General features: G+C 38.4%; 1 protein-coding gene and 1 long non-coding RNA gene across 2 annotated transcripts in view; one reads left to right on the top strand and one right to left on the bottom strand.

The window, feature by feature from the left end:
* Nucleotides 1-26,894, top strand: part of bcr (BCR activator of RhoGEF and GTPase) — a 114,595-nt gene that overhangs the window by 60,180 nt on the left and 27,521 nt on the right. Inside the window, exons 3-9 of the mRNA XM_047372802.1 lie at nucleotides 4,932-5,036; nucleotides 6,632-6,817; nucleotides 12,387-12,494; nucleotides 14,456-14,513; nucleotides 14,623-14,675; nucleotides 14,806-14,946; nucleotides 25,973-26,094. Coding sequence (XP_047228758.1) covers nucleotides 4,932-5,036; nucleotides 6,632-6,817; nucleotides 12,387-12,494; nucleotides 14,456-14,513; nucleotides 14,623-14,675; nucleotides 14,806-14,946; nucleotides 25,973-26,094 — 773 coding nt within the window. The remainder of the gene's footprint in view (nucleotides 1-4,931; nucleotides 5,037-6,631; nucleotides 6,818-12,386; nucleotides 12,495-14,455; nucleotides 14,514-14,622; nucleotides 14,676-14,805; nucleotides 14,947-25,972; nucleotides 26,095-26,894) is intronic.
* On the bottom strand, nucleotides 694-16,917 carry LOC124872607. Its single transcript, XR_007039333.1, has 5 exons — nucleotides 16,869-16,917; nucleotides 14,829-14,929; nucleotides 1,274-1,338; nucleotides 1,074-1,175; nucleotides 694-788 (listed from the first exon to the last, which is right to left on the bottom strand). It is a non-coding gene; the product is annotated as an uncharacterized LOC124872607 (long non-coding RNA).

Raw genomic sequence — 26,894 nt, 5'->3', positions numbered from 1 at the left:
TCCCGTTAGGGTGGACCCAAAGATGGGCTCATTAGTTGCCAGGATCATGAATAAAAGATTAAATGTCTGGGCACCTTCTCAAGGAGTCTTCAATGGTCTGAAAGGATGAATAAATGCTTAACTTCTCTTTTTTTTTTCTAGCACTAAAGCAAGTAACATTGTCACATTGTTCTCCATGTTTGCTGTGGACCCTCCTGTTACAAGCATTGAGGCTGATAGCACATTTTTTCTCATTGTCACAGTTACATACACTCACCAGCCACTTTATTAGATACACCTGTCCAACTGCTCGTTAACGCAAATTTCTAATCAGCCAATCACATGGCAGCAACTCAATGCATTTAGGCATGTAGACATGGTCAAGACGATCTGCTGTAGTTCAAACCGAGCATCAGAATGGGGAAGAAAGGTGATTTAAGTGACTTTGAATGTGGCATGGTTGTTGGTGGGAGACGGGCTGATCTGAGTATTTCAGAAACTGCTGTTCTACTGGGATTTTCATGCACTACCATCTCTAGGGTTTACAGAGAATGGTCCGAAAAAGAGAAAATAACCAGTGAGCAGCAGTTCTGTGGGCGCAAATACCTTGTTGGTGTCAGAGGTCAGAGAACAATGGCCAGATTGCTTCGAGCTGATAGAAAGGCAACAGTAACTCACATAACCACTTGTTACAACCAAGGCATGCTGAAGAGCTTCTCTGAATGCACAACACGTCAAGCCTTGAGGTGGATGGGCTACAGCAGCAGAAGACTACACCGGGTGCCTGTCAAAATGCTTCCTCAGACTGCCTTCGTAAACAGATAAAACGAGGTATGAGAGAATAATAGAAAGAAATAAAACAGAAAGATATCAGACTGTGGATATATTCTAAGTGTGCAGTTTGTAGCCATCACAATTTCTTACAACCTTATTGTAAGAATGTTTATTAGTTTGTAGCCTACTTAAAATAAATTCTGATTCATTAGTGTGTTTATGTTTTGAGGACATTAAGATATGTTTTATTTTTCTAAAATATTTGATTGTTGTTGAGCAATTTATTAGAATTAATAAAAGGAGTCAGTAACGAGCAGCACCTCGTCTTCCAATCTCAAATCTCTTCTTCAAAATCTACCAGAGCAAGGTGGAAACCAGCCATAGTGTCTTCTTTATTCTGGAAACACATTTCCTGGTTGCGCCTGGAATATAAATAATATGATAATAGAATAGTAAAGAAAGCGAAAGAAGCAACCTCCAATAGTTTTTTCCAAAGGCTGCAAAGAAAAAGGTTCCCAACCTCTTGTTCCCAACACAGCTTTCAGACCAAATACAGCATGAGTTGTCCCATCGGGGTCACGGTCTCTGTCGTGGGGCATCAAATAGACAACATTTTCAGAATAAATTGTTAATATGTTTAAGTATAAAGTCATATGCTGATCAGACTTTAAAGTTTGTTTTATTGTCAGACCTCCTAACTCTAATGTCAGACCGATTACTTCTTTTTACAATTTCTAAGGACTACAATGCATGAAAAAGGAAAAAAACATATGCTACAGGTACTTGGATCAAGTTAGTTTTGAATCTAACATAAAATAGAGGAATTAACCCCAATTAATGCATCAAATCATAAATTAGTTTTTAGTCCGAAAACAATGGAAGTTCAATATACATTTAGGAAAAACCTGCCAATCACTAATCAGACTGAATGAAAAGAAAATTTCATTCCTGGCCGATCGATCTGTGCATCTTTACCATGATAAGCCATTTGTCTAAAGCTAAAACTGATGTTACCCTGATGGTGAAGCTGGTCATCATGAGAGGAAAAGTATTGTTTTGGTGCTATGAAGATCCAGAAAGAAATATAAGGTTTGTGAAGGAGCTCTGTTTCTGTATTCACCGGATATATTCAACTAGGTTGGGAACAATTTGATGGATGTATTTTGTCTATTGACACAGCGAGCATATGTGTTTTAAGTTTTTTTAACTTAGTGGAATGCAATACAAACAGGAGCTTTTTTGTATTTAGCACCACATATACAGAATAACATAAAATACTTTACAGGAAAATAAAGGAACCAAAAGCCAAACAAATAAGTGTTATCTCATTTTGATATTCTAAATGTTTACATTTTTCTATTAGATGGAAATCTACATAGTGTGTTATTAAGGTTGGCAATTCAACAGAAGGAATAAAAAAGCCAGAAGGAAAAGAAGTTTCAGAGGTAAGGAAATAAATGATAGGCCAGTGGTTCCTGGGCTGAAGGTAACACATGATAGTTTTGGAAAGTCCACATCACAAACTTTCCAAAACTATCAAGTCATATCACTCATCTCTCTGCAGTACTTAACACAGATATTGTTGTTGAAGCTGCAACCACTCAGTTAAATCTCCTATTGTGCATTGACTCAAGAAGAACTGAACTATCTAAATCAGTATATAGAGATGTAACTCCCATTCTCCAAATTCAGTCAAGCAATATTTCTACTAAAATCATTATGAGATGATGTTATGATAAATGGTCTGAATTTAGATAGCGCTTTTCCAGTCATACCGACCATTCAAAGCACTTTACACTAGAGGCACATTCACCCAATTGCACACATTCATAGAACGATACTCAGATCGGTGGGCAACTTAAGGTTAAGTGCCTTCCCCAGGGGCACATCGACCTGTGGCAGGAGGAAGCTGGAATCAAACCCACAACTTACAGATTCCAAGACGACTTCTCTTCCCACTAAGCCATAGTCAACTGTTGTAGGAGTGACAGTATAATAAAAAGTGTATTCAGCCCTGCATTTACACTGCAGGTTAACAACCACCTATGTAATGTGGTCTATTTTAATACTGGAGGGCTTCATAATCTTCTGGGCCTTAACTGTTCTCTGAAATCTGCATCAGCATCTACTTATGCAGTGACCATGGAAACTGGTTTCAAACCCATTTGCCCCATCATTTTAATAAATGCATATACGCCCACAGACATCTAAGCTCTCCCAGTATGTGTTCAAACGCAGTTTAGAAAACATACTGTATTGTACCATCCTTTAGTAAAACAATAGTGAATAGTGCTAATGTTGGATATTCCTATTGAAAGTAATGAAAAGATTATCTTATTTTTTGAGATATTGATGCTTTGAGAATGAAAAATGTTAACGCCTGTCACTTGGCTCTCGACTCCAGCAGCCTGATAAGTACAAGACTATGACTTAAATGTCCTCATCTTTTACATTTTACATTTGAAGCATGTGAAGTGTGACACAAGCGTTACTATTTTGCCAAATGTATTCGCTCACCCATCCAAATAATTGAATTCAGATGTTCCTTGCACGTTTATGGCTACAAACACCTAGGCTTGCAGACAGCTTCCTCAAACATTTGTCAAAGAACTGGTTGCTCTTAGGAGCTCAGTGATTTCCAGTATGGTGCAGTGACAGTATGCCAAGAGTGCAAATATTCACTAAATCTTCCAAAGCCAATTAGTGGAGGCTAAGGTGCATTGGCCACAGAGGTTGCTCTCTTTTTGTAGAGTCAATGGCTACAGAGCTTCAAACTTCAATTAGCCTTCAGATTAACTCAAGAATAGTGTTTAGAGCTTTATAGAATGGGTTTCCATGACTGAGCAGCTGCATCCAGGCCTAACATCATGTGCAATGCAAAGCATCAGATGCAATGGTATAAAGCACATCATCAACTGACTCAAGGGCGGCGGTGACGTGTTCTCTAGGGTGACAAATCATGCCTCTCTGTCTGGGAATCTGATGTTTTTTTTTAGTTTCAATGAAATTAACTCTTAATGCTTCAGCATAATGAGACATTTTTAAAACTGTTTGCTCATCAACTGTGTGGTAACAGTTTGGGGATGGCGCCCTTCCTGCTCCAGCATGATTGTGCGCCCATGCACGAAGCGAATTCCATGAAGACATAAATAAGCGAGTTTCGATGTGGAATAATCTGACTGACCCTAACTTCAAACTGTTAAATTACCTTTTGGGTGAAGTGGAGATATCTTTTCCAACATCAGTTTCTGTGCTTCTGGAAAAATGGCCAGAAATAAAAAGCCAAAAATACCCCTAAACATACTCCTGCACCTTATGGAAACCCCTCCCACACAGATGATGTGAAGCTGCGAAGGGTGGCCGGACATCAAATTAACTTTATAGATTAAGTACAGGATGTCACTCAAGATCAGATATGTGTGAAGGCCACTCTGTAAATTCATTTGGCAATATAGTGTATATTCGGCAGTCTTAGTATGTACTAAAAATAAACTTTTTTGGTTGAATGCATACTCTTGTTTCATCTTTATCATTCCATATATATCCTTTCTGCTCTTTATTTGTCTTTTTTAAGTTTTCTGTCATTACCTTCTTTGCCACCTTCTTTTATCATTTCCCCTTTTTTTTTGCAAATGTTTCCTCTCCTTCACAACTTATAGCTGAAGTCCCTCCACTTCCAGACTGGAGCTTGTGTATGTGTTTCTCCTGCATGCACATATTTAAACCCCAACCTTTTTTCCTGCTTTGGGAGACCCTGTCTGTTTGAGTTATTTTAGAGTTTGTGGTTAAACAAGACAGCCCGAGGAGTTTCTCTGTTGTTCTGTTTTCTCTCATGCCTGTGCTGCTCAGTGAGCTTTGAGTCAGCTGAGGGGAATGGTGAAGCAGCCAAGGATGTTTCCTTTTTTTTTAGGATGTGTTTGTTTCATTGAGCATTCCTTGAACTCTTTCATGGTTAGCCTGTAACTATAAACGCTCAATGCCTTATTCACCATCCTTTAACCATATTATATGAATGATAAAAGCCCACTTATTGTCTGATAAGTCAGACAAATATAAATATTTAGCTTTTTCTGTTTAAAAAATATACAAAAGCAACAATTGACATTGAATTGTTTTAGTTATTTTGCATGACATCGTGACATTTTTTTAAACTTTAGATATGTCTATGTTCTTCACAGACGGAGTGTGACCTTGAAAAGGGTTTGGAGATGAGGAAGTGGGTCCTGTCTGGGATCTTGGCCACAGAAGAAGCGTACCTCAGCCACCTAGAGGCTCTGCTGCTGGTGAGAAAAACTGCATTGCACAATATCATCCTTTTGTTGAGTAAATGTCTGGTAATGCTTTCTGAAACCATTGGTGGAGGTCATTTTTCACTCTCATTATGTTGCTACCTTTTAGCTCGATGGTTTTGCTTTCAAAAATTTCTGCATTGATTCACTCATCAACATCCCTTTTTAGGAGGAAGAGGGAGCAAGTTTCTGCAAACATGGATTAAAACATCTTTACTCAGGAGTTGTTGCCTTCTAAGGAATATTAAGTGCCTGAAGAGATACTTTCTAAGGTTTTCTAAATAACAAATAGGGAAGCTATGTGAAAAGTGAATTTATTTGCTCCATTAATTGGTTATCGGTACCGCGTAAAACCACAGACTTCAATGTGCTTCATTGGCATTATATGTGAAAGACCAACTCAAAGCAGTGTGTGGTTTTGAAGTAGTAGGAAATGATACATGGATTTATTTATTTTTTACCTTTTTTGCCCATTGTCCTTACAGAATAGCTGGACTTTGACTGGGTCCTTCTAATACAAGAATATGCTTTGAGCTAAACTATTTCACTACTGAACTGCAAATGGACCTTCTTATGGCTTTCTTTCAACAATAGTTGCCTTCAAGCCGGTCTTCCATAAAGGTCAGATTTGCGAAGTGAACAGTTAATAGTTTTCATGTCAGCAAGTACTTCCACTAGAGCTGTGAATCTCTGCAGCTCCTCCTTAGAGACCATGGGCCTCTTGGCTGCTTCTATAATTAATGTTCTCGTTGCTCGACCTGTAAGTTTAAGTTTAGAAAGACACCCCTATCTTTCTTTGCAGTTTTGCCATTCTCAGTCCATTTTTGAATGATGGATTAAGCAGGGTTTTGTGTTTTTTGCTGTTTACTGCTTGGGAAATAGTTTTATAACCTGAGCTGATCTTTGACCTGTCTTCAGTGTTCTTGGTCTTCATAATGCTGTTTGCCCGTTAATGTTTGTTAACAAACCTCTAAAGTTTTCAATTACAGCTGCATTTATATTAGGATTAAATTACACAGGAGCACTGGTATTTACTTAGTGGGTGACTTCTGAAGGCAGTTGCGTGTTCTGAAATTTTATTTAGGGCTAAATACAAATGGATGCCGCAGATTTCAGATTTTTATTCGCAAATATTTTTTTTTACAATGTGTTATTTTACTTTTACTTTCCAATTATGCACTCTTTTGTGTTGGTCTGTTGCTTAGAATCCCAATTAAATATATTGGGATTTGGGGTTCTAACATGAGAAAATAAAAAAGGGTAAAAGAGGTATGAATGCTTTTGGAAGGCATTGTATGTGTTTACCTCACGTCAAAATTTTTAATAATTTATTTTACAATATATTGAATTAAAAGATTTGATCATTGTTAACTAAAGATCTTTAATTAAGGAAGGTGCTCTTCAATGAGGATTTCTTTCCTTTTCATTTTGTTTTTAACATCGGTCGACTGTAATTAAGTGGACTCTCTTACCCCCGTCCAGTGAAAATGGATGAAAAAGGGTGTTATGGCTAACTCTGGCACATTTGCTTAATGGTTTATTAATCTTTGTTAAATCAACTAAACAAAATTTCTATTTGTTCCTCTCAGCCACTGAAACCATTGAAGGCAGCTGCTACAACGTCCCAGCCTGTTCTCACAGTGGCCCAGATAGAAACCATCTTCTTCAAAGTGCCTGAGCTCTACGAGATCCACAAGGAGTTCTACGATGGACTTTTGCCCCGCGTCCAGCAGTGGAGCCACCATCAGAGAGTTGGGGATCTCTTCCAGAAACTGGTGAGGCTTTATTATTTGGCTTAGTACAAGTTCTAAGTTCCCATCAAAAGAAAATCAAAGGCTTGGTCTCTTTGTGGTTGTAGTCTGTGTGCAGCCATGATAGCAGCTGAGTCCCTGAGTGTAGCTGTGTGACGTTACCCCTAATCAAAGTGACAACATTAGGCAGCCAGAAAGGTTGACAGCAGTGGGAAAGGACATTTGGGGTTCTACAGTGACATTCATGGTCTCTGGATGCCCTCCCAAAGCAAACGAACATTAACTGTAATGTCTCATCAAACAGAAAGAGCTTAGAAGCAGAATCGGTCAGCTAACTTTGATAAACGGATAATAAAAGCAGATTTAATTTTTCTAGTCATCTTCTTCTTTGTTGTTTTAGATTTGCACAAATTGAATCTGGACTGCCTTTCCTTCCCCTTTACTGCCCAAACAGCTGCTCGTTCTCTTTCTATGCTGCAGCAGTTTCTTCCAAGGCTGTCAGGGCCAAATGTACAGTACACTGGTTCTATTTAATAATTTTCACAGCGGGTCAATTAACTCACAATGTATCATTTGTTAATACTCTGAGAATTACGGCTCCTCTCCTACTGATCTCTCCCTCATCCGCCTTGTCTATCTCCCTCCTCTCTGACTGGTTTATGCTCTGACGTGCACATGCACACAGAGGGGAGTGCAGGCCTGCCTCACAATGCCCCCTTTCTGCCTCAGGCAGCTGAGGCCATCAAAACGCTGTGTGCTTTGTGTCTTCAAGAAGCTGCTATAAATAGGAGCTGCTTTAGACACACACACACACACACAACATCACACACACACACACGTGCACACACAATCTTATTAACGAATCTCTGAAGGCTGCCTTTGGGCTTTGGATAAGACAGTAGAATTGAATTTGTAATATTTCTACTAGATAGGCACATGGAAAAAGAATAATAAAATAAAAACATTTTACTTTTCACATTTATTTGCTCTTTTTTGTTACTTTAATTAATCAAATCTTCATTTCGAAAATGTGAGCAACAAATGTCAGCAGATTTTTTTTAAATAAAAATAAAAATAGGAATTCTAATCAACCATTAAATAAAACCTTCATATTCAAATTGAAATGAACCCCCTACCCCCATTTGACTCATGCACTATATACATTGTTAATTTCAGTCTAGTATATCTAAATCAAAATTTATTTTCAATTTAAACACTTTGATTCTTATGCTGATTGTAAAGAACATCACAGTAGCTGTTGGCTGTGAGAAATGGTCGGGAACAGTGCACATTTTATCTGTGATGAGGCTAAGAAATGCAACATGGGGTCAGCTCTCCATGAGTAATGCAACCAATAAGGTAAGTTAATACCATTCTTTAGGGAGGTATGAAAAGTCTGGAATTTGCATTTATCATTATCCAGATTTTGGAAAATGCAGAACATAGAAAACTGATTATGGAAGAATCATTTTATAATTTAATGACATATGCTTAGAATTGCCACATCACAAATGAAGTTTAACATTTTATCCATAAATATTATGGGTTTTGAGTTCCCTAAATGCACACTTAAGAATAAAAAATGGTTATTTCATTACTTTTATGGGTTTCAGACAGCTGGAACTTTAGTTTTTAAAAGAAGTCATTGAAACTGCTGTTTTTCATTTTTAGAAGCTAAATAAAATAGTAAAGATCAAAAACTTTAAAGAACCTGTATTCATTTTTACTCTGACAGGTCTGATTGGTATCTTGTGAATAAAAGTTATAGGTTAGTCTAGAACCCACACTAAAGCAGTGCATTTGTCCTGTACCACACTGCCGAATTAAAACCCAAGTTTGACTTTGTGTTGGACCTTGATGTAGATATATTTTTTTCTTATGATAAAAAAATGTCATAATGTCTCATTCCTATTTGAAAATTATTGACTGTACTGTAGAGTCAACCGGTTTCTATCTTATTGTCTCTTTCTGTCAAACAGTAGTTATAGTTCTGCCATTCTGAGGATGAGGGGAAAGAAATTAAAGGAGAGTAAAGGAAGCAATGCATGAGTTCTAGTGGGGGTAGGAATGTCTGTGGAAGGATGGAAGCCGACAAGCCAAGTAGATTTTTAGGCTGCTAGAATTCTGATAGAGCTGTCTCACCATGACTCTGAAATCTGCAAAGGCTTAGGAGTCATGAGACATCAGAACGAGGAAGATGAGAGAGGGAATGAAAAGAGGAAAAGGCAAAGCGTTGCTGACAGGCTACGAGAGTGAAGTGTCAAAGAGAAGTGTTTGAAGGCTGAAAATGGGGCAGATTCACAGTTGTGTTTCTGGTCCTCCTAAACACAAGCCTCAGACATGGGAGCTAGCTTTGAATATGTTTCTTAAAGATGAATAAAGAAACATGAAGATTTTGTGTTTTCAACTGTGGCTGTGACAAGCTTTCAGTGTCGAATTTGTTGGTCATTAGCTTGACCGCATCATAACATTGATCAATAATTCCTAAATGTCTCATAGACAGGTCTTGTCAAGAACATTAACACATGTCCAAGAAATCAAAACTGAAGCTGATAATTGTTTTGCTCTGTTAAGCTGTTTCTAAAAGGTATATGCATAATGAAGTAATTGCGTAAAGTAAGATACCATCCCAAAATGTTGGATTTTGGTGTAAGAATGCCCCTTGATCTCTGGACCAAACCTAAGTGTCCCAGCAGTTACATATAGCAACCTCCACTATTATTTCCACCCCAGGTGAAAATGTTCACTAAACAGGCTCTGGTCGTTTTGCTCCTTTGCCAGTCTGCACCTTTGTAGTTTTGATTGTTTTTTACCGTAACTAACAGAGTCGTCTGCCATGGGACGTTTAATACTCGGCGTCAGTTTGTATCTGCCAGGATAATGTTTCAGATAAGCTTTGATAATCAAGGGCTTCAAGTGATGTTCCAAATTCAGCTCAAACAATTTTGACCAGGTGGTCTTGATGTGTAATATTTTACAAGAGTCAAATTACCCTATATGGATCCAAATCAAAATAAATGGAAATAAGTGTAAGACAACATTTTTAGAAAATAATTTCCAATACATTAAATTACACAGACAATTTTAGCATTGTTACTATTATTTATTTCACTAATCCATCACAATACTTAACTACAAGGAAAAAAAAACTTAAACAGATTGGTTTTATAAACTTGTCTTTTATAAACGGAAGTATAAGCCGACAAATGGCAACATGTAGGGATAACATGGGGGCTTTCATTTTAAAGGGGCAAACGGACCCAGAGCCATACTAAAACTTTAATATGATTTACTATGAAGACTTGGTGACAGTTGGAGATTCTTTTTCAACAAGCATCGGTATTACTTCAATGGCATGTTCTCCTGTCTTTCCCATTTTTATGAATGGACTAGTGCCCCATCATATGTGAATCTAAAGGAGAAGACGTTATGAACCACTAATTTAAAGTTCCTAAGCACTCTGATCCCCTTACAGAAAGTCAATGACGACTTACCAAATGAATTTTGTTAATTTTGTTAGGTGTCAAGAATTGCACAGTTGATCCAAAAAAACAAAACAAAAAAAAACAAAAAAACAATTATTTTGCATGTGGTATTTTGTTCCTCTTTTTCTTCTCCAATTTTAAGGTTTAATTTTTCTTACATTTTCAATGTGAAGGTGAAGCTGCAAATTTCAACTATTTAACATTTCATGTTTCTTTTGTATCAGAGTTACTAGCATTTAACCACTGTAGTTGCTCAATTTACTGTAATTTATTTTATTCCACTGAGGAAATGAGGGGAACAGTTTTATTTCACTTAGGCCTACTACAGCTAGTTGGCCGTAGTAGGCCTCTTGCCAGCATGTATCCTCTGATACTAAATGAAATATATTTGTCTGTATTTGTTTATCTGTAGACGGTATTATGCTTTCTCTCCTTTAATGTAGTAATGATGGTAAACTTATTCAACATGAAGTTATTTTAGCCTGGATACAGTCAGAGGCATTAGCATGTATCTTGCAATGTTTAGCAACAGCTGTAGTTTAAATATATCTGTTCCTGTCACTATATGTGCTGATGAAACAGAACTTTCTATCTTCAGATAGTGTTTTCAAGACAGTTGAGCAATTTACAAACCAAGGATAAATTCAACCATTTTTATGTAATGTCTGTAGCTTGTCATTCGCCCGTTTTACTAATGTTTTTTTCTGCTCTAGATTAGCTCCACACCTACTCTAGCAAATTGGAAATCCCGAACTGAGAAATCCAAACACCTAAGCAATTTTCTTCCATCTCTCAAAACCATTTTCTGCCCTGACTCCATGGCTACATTCCAAAAGCCTTCACACTGTCATATGAGGATGTGGTTGTGCGATATCTTGGCTCCCCGTTCCCTCTGCAGTTGAACTGTCACGCTCTGAGTTGCCCCTGCTGTAGAGCAGATTCTGTTGCGTGGGGAAGGATTATGAAAGCAGCCCCTTCCTGCTGCTTTATGGTGTAACAACATTTTTGCTAAACAGTGTTTTAAATCTGTTTTGGGAATGCTCAATTTAACTTGGAGATAAAATACAGCTTTCAGTTTTGTGTTCTCTACGTGGCATATAGCTTAAAGTTGTACAAATGCAGTACAAGTTTATGTGTACTCATTATGGGCATGAATTTTAAATATATTTTGGGATATTGTTGATTTACTTTGAACTCTTCTTTTTCCAGAGTGGAAAAATGCAGGTGGCAAGATATTTAAAAACAACAATTTTGTGCACTAGTGTGAATTTATTTTTAGTAGTAGTTGTTATATTAACCTCTATCTGGAAAAGTCTTCATTAGATAATGAAAACTATTTCCATACACTCAAAATGGCCACAGAGTAAATTTACTGTGTCTTACAAACTTTAAATCATTTTAGAAACAGTTTTCACTCCTGGTTCAGTTTCTGATGCTATGTTTAAGTTAATCTACTTTTATATTAATGTTTTGACTAAATTTCATAATAAAGCTTCATGTTGCAATCTGTCGAATTATCTGAGCCCTTATTTCTAATTATTAAGCAAAAGAAAGATTAACAGAGTCTTTCTAAAAAGAAGAATTGTTGCCGCATGCGATGAGTTTTACTAGTAAAAATTCATGTTCAGCGCACCAAGGTAAGAAATGCTTACATATGGTGCCCTTGACAGTTCACACAGGGCCCACCTCCACAGAGATGAATCTTGGCACTGGCAGGCAGTGTTTGCTGGTATTTAATTCCATCATCCAGCTTCCTAAATGTGCTATCATAGCCTCTGTTACAGCAGTCATTAATTATTCCACTCAGCACAGAACAGGTCTTCCTAGTTGTTATAGCAGCGAGTGTCAAGAACCACCATAGTTTAATTGGGTTGTTGTCTTGTTTGCTGGTTGTTTTGATTGATGAATTTATTTTCCCTTATGTCTTGCACAGTCTTTCACACTACTGACTTGACTAAATAATGCATCTCAGACATCAAATTATATATTAGGTGTGTCACAATTGCAGTTTGTCCCTTTTAAGACTGAAGTGTATTTTAAACTTTCCTTCTTTTCTCTTTTACTTTAAAATGTTCTTTAAAAATGCAAAGTCTTCCTTTCTTCTTCAGGCCAGCCAGCTCGGAGTGTATCGGGCATTCCTGGACAACTATGAGCTTGCTGTGGAGACAGCGGAGAAGTGCTGCCAGGCTAACTCACAGTTTGCTGAAATCTCTGAGGTAAGACTGCGAGTGAAGAGGTCCATTGTCTCCATCTGACCAAATAAAATAGGGACAACTTCTCTGAGGTCGTGGAGAGTCCAAAAGAGCTGTGACCATACCATTTGTCCCAGATGAACTGTACTTGGAAGACTCCCTCCCTTGATTTACAAACACAGCTTTGGTAATTTCCAGATATTTAAATGTTCATGTTATGGTGGGTGTTGGTATTCCAGTACAACCAGAAGCTCTTTAGTAAATGTTTACATGAATATATTATTGTTTGTGTATATTAAGGTTGTTTGTTTTAGTCCCTGACACCACTCCCAGTTGTTTAAGGTTGGGCAATTAAATACACAGCTTTCCAATCTGATACCACATTAATGGGATTTATTCCCAGGTCTTTTTGCAATAGTAGTTGAAAGTTTTGTTCATTTTTAAAAATGTAAAGCTGTACAATGTTCTTGTGGTAATTGCGGGTAGTCTAAAATGGGATTTTCTGAGCAAATCTAGATTCTAGATTTCACACTTTCTGATTTGTAAACATTTACAGAAATGTTCCCCTCTGGTTTTTTATTGACTCCTTAATTCTTCATATGACTTAAATTGTCTATTTTTTTATAAGTCTCCTATGATAGGCATACTGTATCACTTGATTGTCACTGCTTTCAACTCACTGGTGTTTTTCCAATACAAATGGTGGGAGTCAACCACAATAGGGCATACTTGTGATAATTTGTACATCTGATGTACTTTGGTACATAGTGAGGATTGGGTTTGTTGTGCTATCCCTCTGAGTAAATGTCTCCTTTGGGCCAAATGGTAAACATAACTTGCTCTCGATATTCATCCGATCTGGTTTTTTAACTAATTGTTTCCAATATTTAGCTAGTTTAGTCATTTCGAAAGATAATCTATACAGCTTTGGGTCCGGCTTTTTCCCTAAGGGAACATAGTTCACTCAGTTTGATTCTTGCTTTTTTTTTTTCCTTGCCATAAGAATTGTTCTGTCAAGCCATCATATCTTTTAAAGATATTAAACATTATTTTTATTGGTAGCATCAACAGATAATTAAATTGAGGTGCCACTATCTTTTTAATAATATACATTTTTCCCCAGAGTGTAAGTTTTATTTTTTCCCACTTTACTAAGTATGTTAGAATTTTTTGTATGGCTGGTTTAAAATTCTGGTTATTCGGGTCCTCCAGTTCAGTTGGATTCATAAATCCGTGCTTTAGGAATCCACCTAAGCTCCAACATTTCTACCATGTAAGCATGGCACATTAGTGTCATTGGCATGGCTTTGGATTTGTTCCTGCTGATTGTATAGCCTGATAATTTAAAAAAGAATTGAATATTGTACTTTTTAAAATCAAATTTTTGAGGCTTTTATAAAAAACATGACCCTCATATGAGCTACTATTCATATTTATTCCAACATGGATGAAAGTAGGTGATATGGCCACATTTATGGATTCAGGTGTTACTTTTAAACAGATTTTTTTGTTTTTATATCAACTGTAAATTTAATCTCAAAAGCATTGGTCATTTTTGAATGGAAAGAAATGTTAAGCTGTGACTGTCTGGACAGTTTGGTGACCTATCTTTGGGGCTCTTGATTTATTACTTCTCCCTTTTTTTCCAACCCATGTGGATCTTTCTAATATTTAAGTCTTTGTCTATGTTTTGTGAGGGCCTGCCAGTCAGCATTGAGGCGGGCATCTACATGCCGGACAGAAAATTCATCATGGAAGAGCTGTTAATAGTCTAAGTAACAATGCATAACTCTGAGCCATCTGAGGATGATTGTGGAGTAAAAAGGCTGCTGAGGATGGCATAATTAAGTCTGGTGGTGAATGACATTTAGTGCTTGAGGCAATATAACTATATAATATAACCTCACTATTATTTCATGTTGTTAATCTACTCAGTGTCTTTAGTGCTAACTTCATTTTGGATGTGTGTTTTTCTATTCAAACAGAACCTGAAGGTGAGGAGCCCTAAAGACTGTAAGGATACGGCCAAGAACTCACTGGAGGGTCAGTCGTGTTGTGTTTTGTTAAATAATTATTAAATTATAAATTTCTCTTTTTATATTGCATGCAGAATAAAACCTTCAGTCCTGCTTCTGTCTAAATTTGCTTGCAGCTTTGCTGTACAAACCAGTGGACCGAGTGACGCGCAGCACATTGGTGTTACATGTAAGTAAAATGCCCTAAAACATGTTTTAATGAGATCACTGATGTCTATATATTTCAAACCGAGAATTATATTTCTTTTTGCCAATATATTTTTGGTTTTCTGATACAATACTCCTTCATCTGCCTCAAGGACTTGCTTAAACACACACCCACCAGCCACCCGGATCACTCGCTCCTGCAGGACGCTCTGCGGATCTCCCAAAACTTTCTGTCCAGCATCAATGAGGAGACAACATCAAGGCGCCAGTCTCTTGCTGGGAAGAAAGGAGAGGTAAGTGTTCAAAATTTAAAGCAGGAAACTAGTAATGTATTTTTTTATCCAAAGGAATAAGCTCGCAGGACATTATGGAGTCCACTGTCTTGCCCAGGGATACTTTGTCTCGTGTTCTGGAGAAGTTGGGGCAGAAACTAAGTCTGCCCTACCTTCTTTGTTGCTTCAAATTCTCCAAATATTTTTGATAGATGATGAGTCAAGACACCAGACAAGGCAGTTTCTTACTCAACCTCTTTGACTATAGAGTCATGCTGTTATAATAGTTCACATTTACAATGTGGCTTTTTAAGGATGTTTTGCTTCAAAGTTTGTGTATATTTTTTAGATTAATGGTGCCTTTGCAAAGGACTAAACTACTTTCATGTTTTCTGCTTGTCCTCAGTATAAATTATTTATACAGAACAGTTGTTTTTCTTTCCACTGCAGTGTTTTAGCTTATGTACATGGACATGAATCACTGCAGGAGGATTTCAGAAGTGTTTCCGGGCCTGTTGAGGGGGTCACACTACAGGATTGGGTCTGTTTTTAGTCTGGTTCTGCCTGCAGACATGGTGGTCACAGCCACCCAGGATAGGATATACAAATTTCTCTAAATCTTTTCATATGTTTTCCTGTAAAATATGAAATCTTCACATTCATTACTCTTTTACCTTCATATTCTGGGATGCTGTTTGTTGTTTTGTCAATCAACTCCGTTATCTGTTACATTCAGCCAGGTACTCTTGGTAGATATTTATATGAGTCTTTTTTCACTCTAAAAAACATTTCTGTCTTAAAAAGTGTTCCTTTGAGTATTTCTTATTATATTCTACTATCGAGGCATTCCATATTCAGGGCCTTACAAAAGTAATCATACACCTTAACATTTTTTAACATTTTGTCACGTTACAACCACAAACGTTAGTATATTTAATCAGGATTTTTTGTGACAGACCAACACAAAGTAGCTTCTAATGGTAAATTGTAGGAAAAAAGATAAAAGTGTTTTAAAATTTCTTACAAATAAAAACCAAGCATTTATCTTCATACAGCCGATACTCCTAAATAAAATCGAGTGCAACCAATTGCTTTAAGATGTCACCTTGTTAGTTAACAAAGGCCACCTGTGCATAATTTCATCTAAGTACAAAACAGCCGTTCTGTGAAGCATGTGAGCATTGGTAAACAAATGTTCTGAAGACCAAGAAATGCACCAGATAGGTCATCACAGCAGAGAAGAGAGAGAATGTACTTTGGACAAGTGAGACTAAAATTTAACTTTTTGGCCTTCACATAAAACACATTGTATACTGGATGCTGCATTTTCAGCCTTAACTCATCCTCGCTAAGGTGAAACAGGGGACTCCAACATACCACACAGCATCATGCTGTTTTTTCATCATGCACGTTTTCCTCTCAAGATGTACAAAGCTGGGAAAGACGTACCCCAAAAGATTCTTCCAAAATAATGTTCAGCAGAGTATTAACTCAAGGGAACTGAATACAAATGCACGTCACACTTCTCAGATTTTTATTTGTAACCAAGTTTAAAAAACCTGTATTTTTTTCCTTCCACTTGAGCATTTCCCTAAGTTATAAACTACCTGATGTCTATCACATAACATCCCAATAAAAACACTGAACTTTGTGGATCTAACGTGAAAAAGAAAATATTTTTGCAATGCACTGTACATATATATGAAGATGTCTGCTTTTTTGAATCGTCTGATTGATAATCATGTGCTGTAAAATTTGAATTGAACCTCGTAATACATATTTTTCTGACTATATGGATATATCCCCAGCTACATTTAGGAGTTTCAAATATAATTTTTTTTCTTTTTTTTTTTTCTCTTTCCTGTTGTTAAAATAATTCTTAATATTTTCACCCACATCCCATTTTTTTCCCCGAAAATAAGCCTTTTTTTTTTTTTACCTACGTCAGCTTAACTTGCACCTGCCCATCTTGGGGATGGTGACATCACAAACTCACCCTCCAAATGACTTTGAAGTCACCACCAGATGAGTACATGGGAGCCACCAATCTGCAGCCTAAAGCAGAGTCCGTGCCCTTATATGGTCATAGCAGGGTTGCCTCCATGAGACTGATTCTGTCTGTTTGCTCCGTATCCATCATGCCTCCCTCCGGACCCCCCTTTCGGACCAGCACACACAGACTCGCTCCACCACCCGCTCCCCCACCAGCCACCAGCTTTTCCCATCCCTGGAGATGAGTTGATGCACATGAATGGATGCCCCTTGATTGATAGCTTTTGCCATTCACCATGCCTTGTAATATGCCACTGACTGGCAGATTTCTAGTTAATTATTTATTAATGGTATATGGGAGGAGGTGAGACGAGGGGGCTGGCTCCCCCCCCCCCCCCCCCCCCTGCTCACAGGGGGTCATTACTGCACCCTTTCCATTCACACCCACACTTTCCTACTCTCTGTTCCATATGTTATAGGAACATACATGCACACACACACGCATTTCCTTTATTATCCCTGCAGGCCTCAGTTTCCATCTCAGTCAGTTCTGGCCCCAACAGCAATCATCAAATATTTATCATAGATACATGAAAGGAGCTCTCTGAAATCAATGGGGTTCATTATATTGAACCTCACAAAAGATAAAGTAAACAGTAAGCTGGAGTTGTTTCCTTTCTCTGTAATTTACTATATAGAAGCTATTGTTTTTCATGCAAAGAGTGTGGATTTGGAATTATACACAGATTTTCTTTTTAAATAATTACTCGGTATTCATTTCCCTTTCTCGTAGGGTTTGGGTTGCTTGTTTAGAGTTCCCAAATCATTGTTATGAGTGTGATTCTTTATTTTCAGCAGTTTAAAGTCAAGTTTATTTGATCTGATGATGATAAACAGGCTAGACAACATGGCAGAAACCACAGGGCTTATTTGTGATATGTGTTGAAATCCAAACAACTGCAGGAGCACTGAAGGGTCATTGTTGCCCTCCATGTATAGACACTGAGTCATTTCGAGTGTGGTCAGTGAAGGTATGTTGGATCCGATCAGTAGAGGTGGGCCCCCAGAGGCCCTTGCCCCTCACCATAAGGGGTGGGGGTTGAGTGTGTTGGCAACAAACAGGAAGCACTTAATTAAAATGCAAATGACAGCACTCATGTCCTCGCTCTGCTTTGTTTGTCTTTCAGATGAAAAAACAAAAGTCTGAGTGTTCAACTAGAAATGTACACACTCATTTACACAACTCCATTTTTTCTCCAAAGAATATACCTAAATCTGCAAACACACAAGATAAGAAATAAATACACACACAATTACACAAGTGCAGAGGTGCCCTTTAAAGCATATGTTCTAAAAATAAACCATCTCATTACTTGTGCATTATGCTCTTGGTGAGGCTCCTCTAAAAGTTGGTCAATATTTAATCTGTGCATGAGGGTTTCTTTTTTTTCATGTAATGGTCAGCTGCTGGGAGAAATGGGTGTTTAATATTAGGCTGGCTGATGGCTGGCTGTTCAATATTAGGGACCTTTTTTTCTCTGTAGCCGGGGAAAGCAGCGACAGTACCTTGGAAAAGTATTCATGCACCTTGAACCCTTGTGATTTTATGTAAAAGATCAACTAATGTCGCATGTAACTGTAAAGGGGAAGAAAATTATGTATGGTTTTCAGTTGTTTTACAAGTAAAAATCAGAGAAGTGAATATGTATCAAGTCCTCTTTACTGGGATAACCCAAAAATAAAACCCAGGGCAGGACTTTTCTGTTTTAGCTCCGTTCATCTACCTATCAACTCTGGCCAGCTTTCCTGCCCCTGCCTCCAGGTCCATGTGCTGTGTTAGTTTTCCACCACTCATAGAGTGTTTCAATTAGGGCCTGAAAGTTCACCTTTGGTTTCACATGACCAGAGCACCATCTTCCACATGATATCCTAGAAATCCTGTCAACTGTTTCTCCCACCTGAGCTGTGGATCTCTGCAGTTCCTCCAGAGTTACTATTTTGTTCTGGATGTTTCTCTGTTTAATGCTTTCCATTTTCAGATGATGGATTGAACAGAGCTCTGCTTAAACTCTGCTTTAAACATCTCCACAACTTTATCCCTTACCTGCCTGCTGTGTTCATTTTCGTCATGCTGTTGTTTGTCAAATAATGTTTTCAGACCTATGAGGCCTTCACCACACAGCTATACTTACACTCACCGCCCACTTTATTAGGTACGCCTTGCTAGTACTGGGTCGGACCCCTTTTGCCTTCAGAACTGCCTTAATCCTTCGTGGCATAGATTCAACAAGGTACTGGAAACATTCCTCAGAGAGTTTGGTCCATACTGACATGATAGCATCACACAGATGCTGCAGATTTGTCGGCTGCACATCCATGATGCGAATCTCCTGCTCCACCACATCCCAAAGATGCTCTATTGGATTGAGATCTGGTGACTGTGGAGGCCATTTGATTACAGTGAACTCACTGTCATGTTCAAGAAACCAGTCTGAGATGATTCATGCTTTATGACATGAAATATTATCCTGCTGGAAGTAACCATCAGATGATGGGTACACTGTGGTCATAAAGGGATGGACATGGTCAGCAACAATACTCAGGTACACTGTGGCGTTGACACGATGCTCAATTGATACTAAGGGGCCCAAAGTGTGCCAAGAAAATATCCCCCACACCATTACACCACCACCACCAGCCTGAACCGTTGATACAAGGCAGGATGGATCCATGCTTTCATGTTGTTGACGCCAAATTCTGACCCAACCATCTGAATGTCGCAGCAGAAATCGAGACTCATCAGACCAGGCAACGTTTTTCCAATCTTCTATTGTCCACTTTTGGTAAGCCTGTGCAAATTGTAGCCTCAGTTTCCTGTTCTTAGCTGACAGGAGTGGCACCCGGTGTGGTCTTCTGCTGCTGTAGCCCATCCGCCTCAAGGTTCGTCGTGTTGTGCCTTCAGAGCTGCTCTTCTGCATGCATTGGTTGTAACAAGTGGTTATTTGAGTTACTGTTGCCTTTCTATCAGCTCGAACCAGTCTGGCCATTCTCCTCTGACCTCTGGCATCAACAAGGCATTTGCGCCCACAGAACTGCTGCTCACTGGATATTTTCTCTTTTTTAGACCATTCTCTGTAAATCCTAGAGATGGTAGTGCATGAAAATCCCAGTAGATCAGCAGTTTCTGAAATACTTAAACCAGCCTAAATGCATTGAGTTGCTGCCATGTGATTGGCTGATTAGAAATTTGCGTTAACGAGCAGTTAGACAGGTGTACCTAATAAAGTGGCCGGTGAGTGTATACGAAGATCAAAATACATATAAGTGGGTTCTGTTTCCTAATTAGGGGACTTCTGAAACAAATTGGTAGCATTGAATTTTTTTCAGGGGTATACGAGTAAATGGGACTAAATATAAATGCAATTTTAAGACTGATTTTAGTAAAAATATTTGAAACATGCGTTCTTTTCCTTCCACTTCACAATTAAGCGGTGCTTTGCGCTGGTTAATCAAATACCATCCCCCTAAAATACATAGAAGTTTGCGGTTGTAACGTGACAAAATGTGAAAACGTTTAAGAGGTGTTAAAATCTTTGAATGGCACCTCATTTGAACAAAGCAGTGCCAAACTTCAGTACTAACTCTTAATTTGTCCTCATCCAAATGTTTTATGAATTTTTAATTTATTCATTGCTCACAGTAGATTTGTCTTAGTAGTTGGACTGCCGAGATGCTCTCTGGTTATTAATCCAACCTAACCCTAAACTGTAATTTTGGTCATTTATTCAGTTTCAGGTAGTCAGTCGCCTGAAATGGTTTTCCAACAATCTTGAAGTAGTTCCCAGAGGTAGGAATAAAAATAAAGAAACCACTGAATGACAAGACATTTCTAAATGTTTTGACTGGTAATGTATGTTTACAGGAAATTTCAGAAGATTGTATAAACTGCCTCAATCTCATTAACATCCTGAGATAAATACAGGGGTTGGACAATGAAACTGAAACACCTGTTTTTAAACCACAATAATTTATTAGTGTGGTGTAGGGCCTCCTTTTGTGGCCAATACAGTGTCAATTCGTCTTGGGAATGACATATACAAGTCCTGCACAGTGGTCAGAGGGATTTTAAGCCATACTTCTTGCAGGATAGTGGCCAGGTCACTACGTGATACTGGTGGAGGAAAACGTTTCCTGACTCGCTCCTCCAAAACACCCCAAAGTGGCTCAATAATATTTAGATCTGGTGACTGTGCAGGCCATGGGAGATGTTCAACTTAACTTTCATGTTCATCAAACCAATCTTTCACCAGTCTTGCTGTGTGTATTGGTGCATTGTCATCCTCACATGGTCCTCAAGAATGGTTCGGTAGTCCTTGGCAGTGACGTGCCCATCTAGCACAAGTATTGGGCCAAGGGAATGCCATGATATGGCAGCCCAAACCATCACTGATCCACCCCCATGCTTCACTCTGGGCATGCAACAGTGTGGATGGTATGCTTCTTTGGGGCTTCTCCACACCGTAACTCTCCCGGATGTGGTGAAAACAGTAAAGGTGGACTCATCAGAGAACAATACATATTTCACATTGTCCACAACCCAAGATTTGCGCTCCTTGCACCATTGAAACCGACGTTTGGCATTGGCATGAGTGACCAAAGGTTTGGCTATAGCAGCCCGGCCATGTATATTGACCCTGTGGAGCTCCTGACAGACAGTTCTGGTGGAAACAGGAGAGTTGAGGTGCACATTTAATTCTGCCGTGATTTGGGCAGCCGTGGTTTTATGTTCTTTGGATACAATCCAGGTTAGCACCTGAATATCCCTTTCAGACAGCTTCCTCTTCCATCCACAGTTAATCCTGGTGGATGTGGTTCGTCCTTCTTGGTGGTATGCTGACATTACCCTGGATACCATGGCTCTTGATACATCACAAAGACTTGCTGTCTTGGTCACAGATGCGCCAGCAAGACGTGCACCAACAATTTGTCCTCTTTTGAACTCTGGTATGTCACCCATAATGTTGTGTGCATTTCAATATTTTGAGCAAAACTGTGCTCTTACCCTGTTAATTGAACCTTCACACTCTGCTCTTACTGGTGCAATGTGCAATCAATGAAGACTGGCTACCAGGCTGGTCCAATTTAGCCATGAAACCTCCCACACTAAAATGACAGGTGTTTCAGTTTCATTGTCCAACCCCTGTAAATGCCTTTTACTCCATGAGCTTAAGGTTTCCAAATGGTATTTCAAATAATCAGGATTCCAACACAGTCTGGAAAAGTATGGAGGTTGATTGTCCTTTCATCCTTAGGTCCTACCTAGGGATAAATTTGAGTCTATCCTTTCTTTCCTTAATTTTGTCTTATCTCTCTCTTAGGTGTCTGTCTGACACTCCTCCTTTGGGTTCTACGCTTCTTACTGTTTTTTGCATTCCCTCACTGCTTATGTCTTTCTCATGTCCTTACTTTGCTTCCTTCCTTGTGGCTTTCCTTACTTCATTGTGTACTTCTGTCTTATGTTCTTCCCTCCTTCCTTGTGCCCCTTCCTCTCTACTTTTTTCTGCCCTTCAATCCTAGTGCCCTACACTTCTTTCCTTCCTTGTATCCTTCACTCTTTCCTTTCTTGTCTCATTTCTTCATTCCTTGTGTTTTACCTCCCTTTCCAATCACACTGCTTGTGTCTTACCTCACTTCTTTGTGTCCTTAATTCTTTCCTTCCTTGTGTTATACCCCTCTTACCTCAGTCCTTTGTTATGTCTTTCCTGTCTTCATTGTGTCCTCCCACCTCCTGTCTTTCCCTCCTACTTTGTGTCCATCCTCCATTCCTTCCATTTTTTCCTTCCTTTTGTTCTTCTTTTTTCTGTTCATAAATCTTCCTTCCTTGCCGTATGTTTTCACAGATTGCATATTTAAAGCCTCCCCTCTATAGTAAAAAGACAATGTTTTTGGGTTTTTTCGGCATGGCCCCTAAACAACTGGTTAGCATCCAGATAGCTTTGAGTGGTCCTTATATTAACTTGGTGAACCCTAAATGCCAATTTTTGCTGCAGTTCTCCAACTATCAGCTTTGAATATTTGTTTTACCTCCCTTACCATTCTCTTTTAAATCCCAAGGAAAGAGTAAGTCATGAATTACCTATTACTTACTTATAATGTTTCCAGACACTCTGACATACTTAAAATGTAAAATATGAATCAAAAATACGTAGTTACATAGGTTTTATATGAATAGTAGGGGGTACTAATAAGTGTGGCACTGATGTTTTGTATAAAAAATCAATAAGAATTATTGTTTAGCATGGGGTTATATCCTCACTAAAGAAATGTAGTAAAAGTGAGGGCTGTTTCTTTATTTTATAAAGGATTATGCTACTAAGATAAAGGATCAAATTATTTTAGAGCTTATTACACATCATTACCAGGGGTGCCAAGTGGTGTGAATGGCGCTGTAGGTAAGTTAAAGTCATTTCCACATCAAGCTCCCAGAAACACAGACTTGTGTGGACTGGTGTGGAGTCAATACAAGGTAAAATACTTCTTGTGAAAAGGCTAAACGAGTCATACATGTCTACTGAGAATCTGGTGGTGATAGAAATGTAGGTTGCAACTAAACACACTATGAAACAGGTAATCTGGAAGTTATCCGTCACACATTGTCACTGTCTTTATTATTGCATCCAGTAAGTGGAATTAGATTCCCTATTTTGCGGTCAAGATAAGTCGAGATGTCGCTGCCATGTTGCATGGGTTGGTATTTATAGTAAGAGACATCTGTGTGGTATTTGTTCTTCAGGGATCTCTTCTGCCTCCTTCTCCTCCCTGTTCTCTCTCGGACATCATTACATAGTCTTTCTCAGTCATTACTCCTCTTTTCCTGCATATCTTAGTCATCCTTCCTTATCCCCCTCCTTCTACATCATTCATAAGCTTTTCAGCTCTGACTCACAGCTATATGAACCCTCAGATGTGCAATCGTTTTTTTTTTGTTTTTTTTTGCGAGCACATAAACTTTCTCTTTCTTTCATTAGCCTCAGCTCTACTCAAGTGTTCTCTGTTGGTGACTGATACGGTGGAGGTGGGAGGAGGAAAATTAACCGAGGGGAAAAAAAGAAAGGGGAGGTCACAAACATGATGACAAGGATGTGGTTGGCTCTGAGCAAACATGATGTCATGCTTCATGGCTTTGCGGGGAGAGATTGTTGGCTGCAAGTTTCATGCGAGCGGGAACAGGTTACACAGTAATAAACTACAATTTAAAAACTTGGTTTAAAACCTTAGCTATTTAAATTATTATCCAAATTTCTGCTATTCTCTGAACCAAGAAGTCCCAAAGGTTTTCTTCATTTGCAGAAAACCCACCACCATGGCTCTTGTCGTGTTTTTTTTGCTAGCAAAAAAAATCTATTCGGTGTGTTTGTTTTCAAAATTTTTTTCATTTTCTGTCATATCTTTGCAACAATGCAAAATGATTTCTCATAAGTAAATATCTGCCACCAAGATAAGTTCTCAGATCCAAGAGAGAGAAGTGTAAAGTCAATAAAGTCAAACAGAGAAGGGAAACCATCTCCAATAACAATTTTTACTCTCTATCCCACAAGTAAAACTGGTGTTAAAAGCATATAACATTGAGCCATTTAGAACCAAACTGTAGTTTTATATTTGCCTGCCATTCTGGTGTTTTTTAAATTCCTTAGAAAATGACTTTACTGCCACCTTTTGGTAAACAGCACTATTACACACCTCATTATGTAGTCTGACATCAGCGACAATGTTATTCTTCCCATAACTTCCCATAATTTCCCTACAGTCTGAGAATAGCTGCTTGAGATAAAGAATTTACAGATGAAGATTGCTTTTATAAACTGAATTAATGCAAATTTAGGTTTTTATTTTCAGCTTATAGGCTTAACTTTATAGCTGAGGCCTTCCTCAGTCATTTCCTCTCGCCTCTGTTTCTGTTTCTCCGTTTTTGCTGGTTTGATTCGAGGGTGTATTTAGGGTCTCGCTCAAGTATTTACACTCCTTGAACTCTTACACATTGTGTAACATTCCAAACCCAAACTTTCTGTGGATTTTACTGGGATATTATGCGATAGAGCAACATGAAGTAGCACATAAAAGCAGAAGTTGAAGAAAAACTGATGCATGAAATTGTGAATATAAATATTTTCCTGAGAAGCCACCTAAATAAAATGAAAAGAGTATGAACCAGAAATGGACAGGTAAAAAGAGCATTAATCAAAAAAACAGCCAAGAGGTCCAGGTGGGAGGATCTGTTGCCAGGACAATTATTAGTCATGGACACCACAAGTTAAGTCTTTATGAAAAAGTTACGAGAATAAGTTTATTTTTGAGAGAAACCTATAAGAAGTCCTGTTTGCAATTTGCCTCAAGCCGTGTTGGGAACACACCAATCCTTATGGAAGAAGCTGCTCTGCTCAGATGAGACCAAATTGAACTATTTTGGCCTATATGCAAACGACTTTTTGGCAGACAACTAACAATACAAGTCAGCGTAAACACAACATACCCATGGTGAAATTTTTTTATTTGTGTTTCAGAGTGGCCTAGTCAAAGTTCAGATCTAAATTCAATTGAGAATCTGTGGGTAGACTTTAAAATTGATGTTTAGAAACATTCTCCATCCAACTGAATGATAGTAAAACATGAAAGGGCACAATATTCAGTCTGTAGATGTGCAACTCTGGCCAACATGCACTTTCAGCTGTACTAGGAATGAAGGTGAATTCAACAAACTATTAACTCGGGGGTTAAATATATATGCAGATTTTTATTCGGAAAAACGTTGAGAACCCTTTCCTTCCACTTCAGTAATGCATGACTTTGTAATAGCCACATAAAATCCCAATGAAACACATTAAAGTTTGGTTATAACTTGAGAAGCTGAAAATGTTTAAGGGGACGTGAATACTTTTTTCAAGGAACTACACTGGACTTTTTCTCTGTGAATCCATTAGAAAACGGAATAATGGATGATCCAACGTTTTTTTTTTCCCCCTGCTGACCTAAACACTGCTGTCTCTCGATGCTGTAGAACCGCCAGCTGCTGAAGGACAGTTACATGGTGGAGCTGGTGGAGGGAACCAGGAAGCTGCGGCATGTCTTCCTCTTTACTGACCTGCTGCTCTGCGCCAAGCTGAAGAAACAGATTGGAGGGTAAAAAACTGTTGTTTTGTTTTTTTCAAAGATAGAAAACCTTCATACCTATACACCATAATATTGACACAGATTATATAGGATAAACTGCAGGAGTTGGAAAGCTGACTCAGGAGGTGTTTCATGGACCAACACAGATTATTCTTTCACAGTTAGACATCTCAAAGGTCTGTGAAACCGTCTCAAAATAGCTCACATTGCAGATGAAACAAATGGCTGCAAAGGCAAATCAGAGCAGAAAGGGTGAGCTTGGAGCAACAGTATGGTACATTTACAAAAAGAGAGAGCACAGTGGTAGTTGACAGCGATGCCTGATCACTGATAAAGAAAAATCCTGTCCCAAGATCCAGCTAAGTGAAGTGGGCATGTCACTGTCAAGTCCTACAAGAAAAAAGAAACATTACAAATTGTCATGAAGTCAGGTTAGTCTGGTTACAAGCAAAGGCTAGCCGTAGATATCAGAAATAGAAAAAACGAATTAAACTGCCAAATAAAACAAATGTTTTCCAAAGTCAAAAATGTTCTAAGACTGAAACATCTACCAGAAATAATTATTAAAAGCAGCTTATGTAGTAGGCACTGTAGAGGATATGTTAAACGAGCAATAGGATCCAATTCCACTTATTTTGTAGATGATGTTGCAAAAAACCCATCTGCAGCACATGAAGACGAAGCCAAATGGTGATTTCCACTACAGATGGCAAATATGTCCAATATGGACTCCAAAATGCAGCCAAAGCCTTTCCCTAGGAATCATCTGTATCAATTATCCTGCTTTATTGATCTATCTCCTGCTTTTA

This window comes from Girardinichthys multiradiatus, chromosome 8, assembly GCF_021462225.1.
Source record: "Girardinichthys multiradiatus isolate DD_20200921_A chromosome 8, DD_fGirMul_XY1, whole genome shotgun sequence".
NCBI lineage: Eukaryota > Metazoa > Chordata > Actinopteri > Cyprinodontiformes > Goodeidae > Girardinichthys > Girardinichthys multiradiatus.
This window is presented reverse-complemented; position numbering and strand designations above follow the sequence as displayed.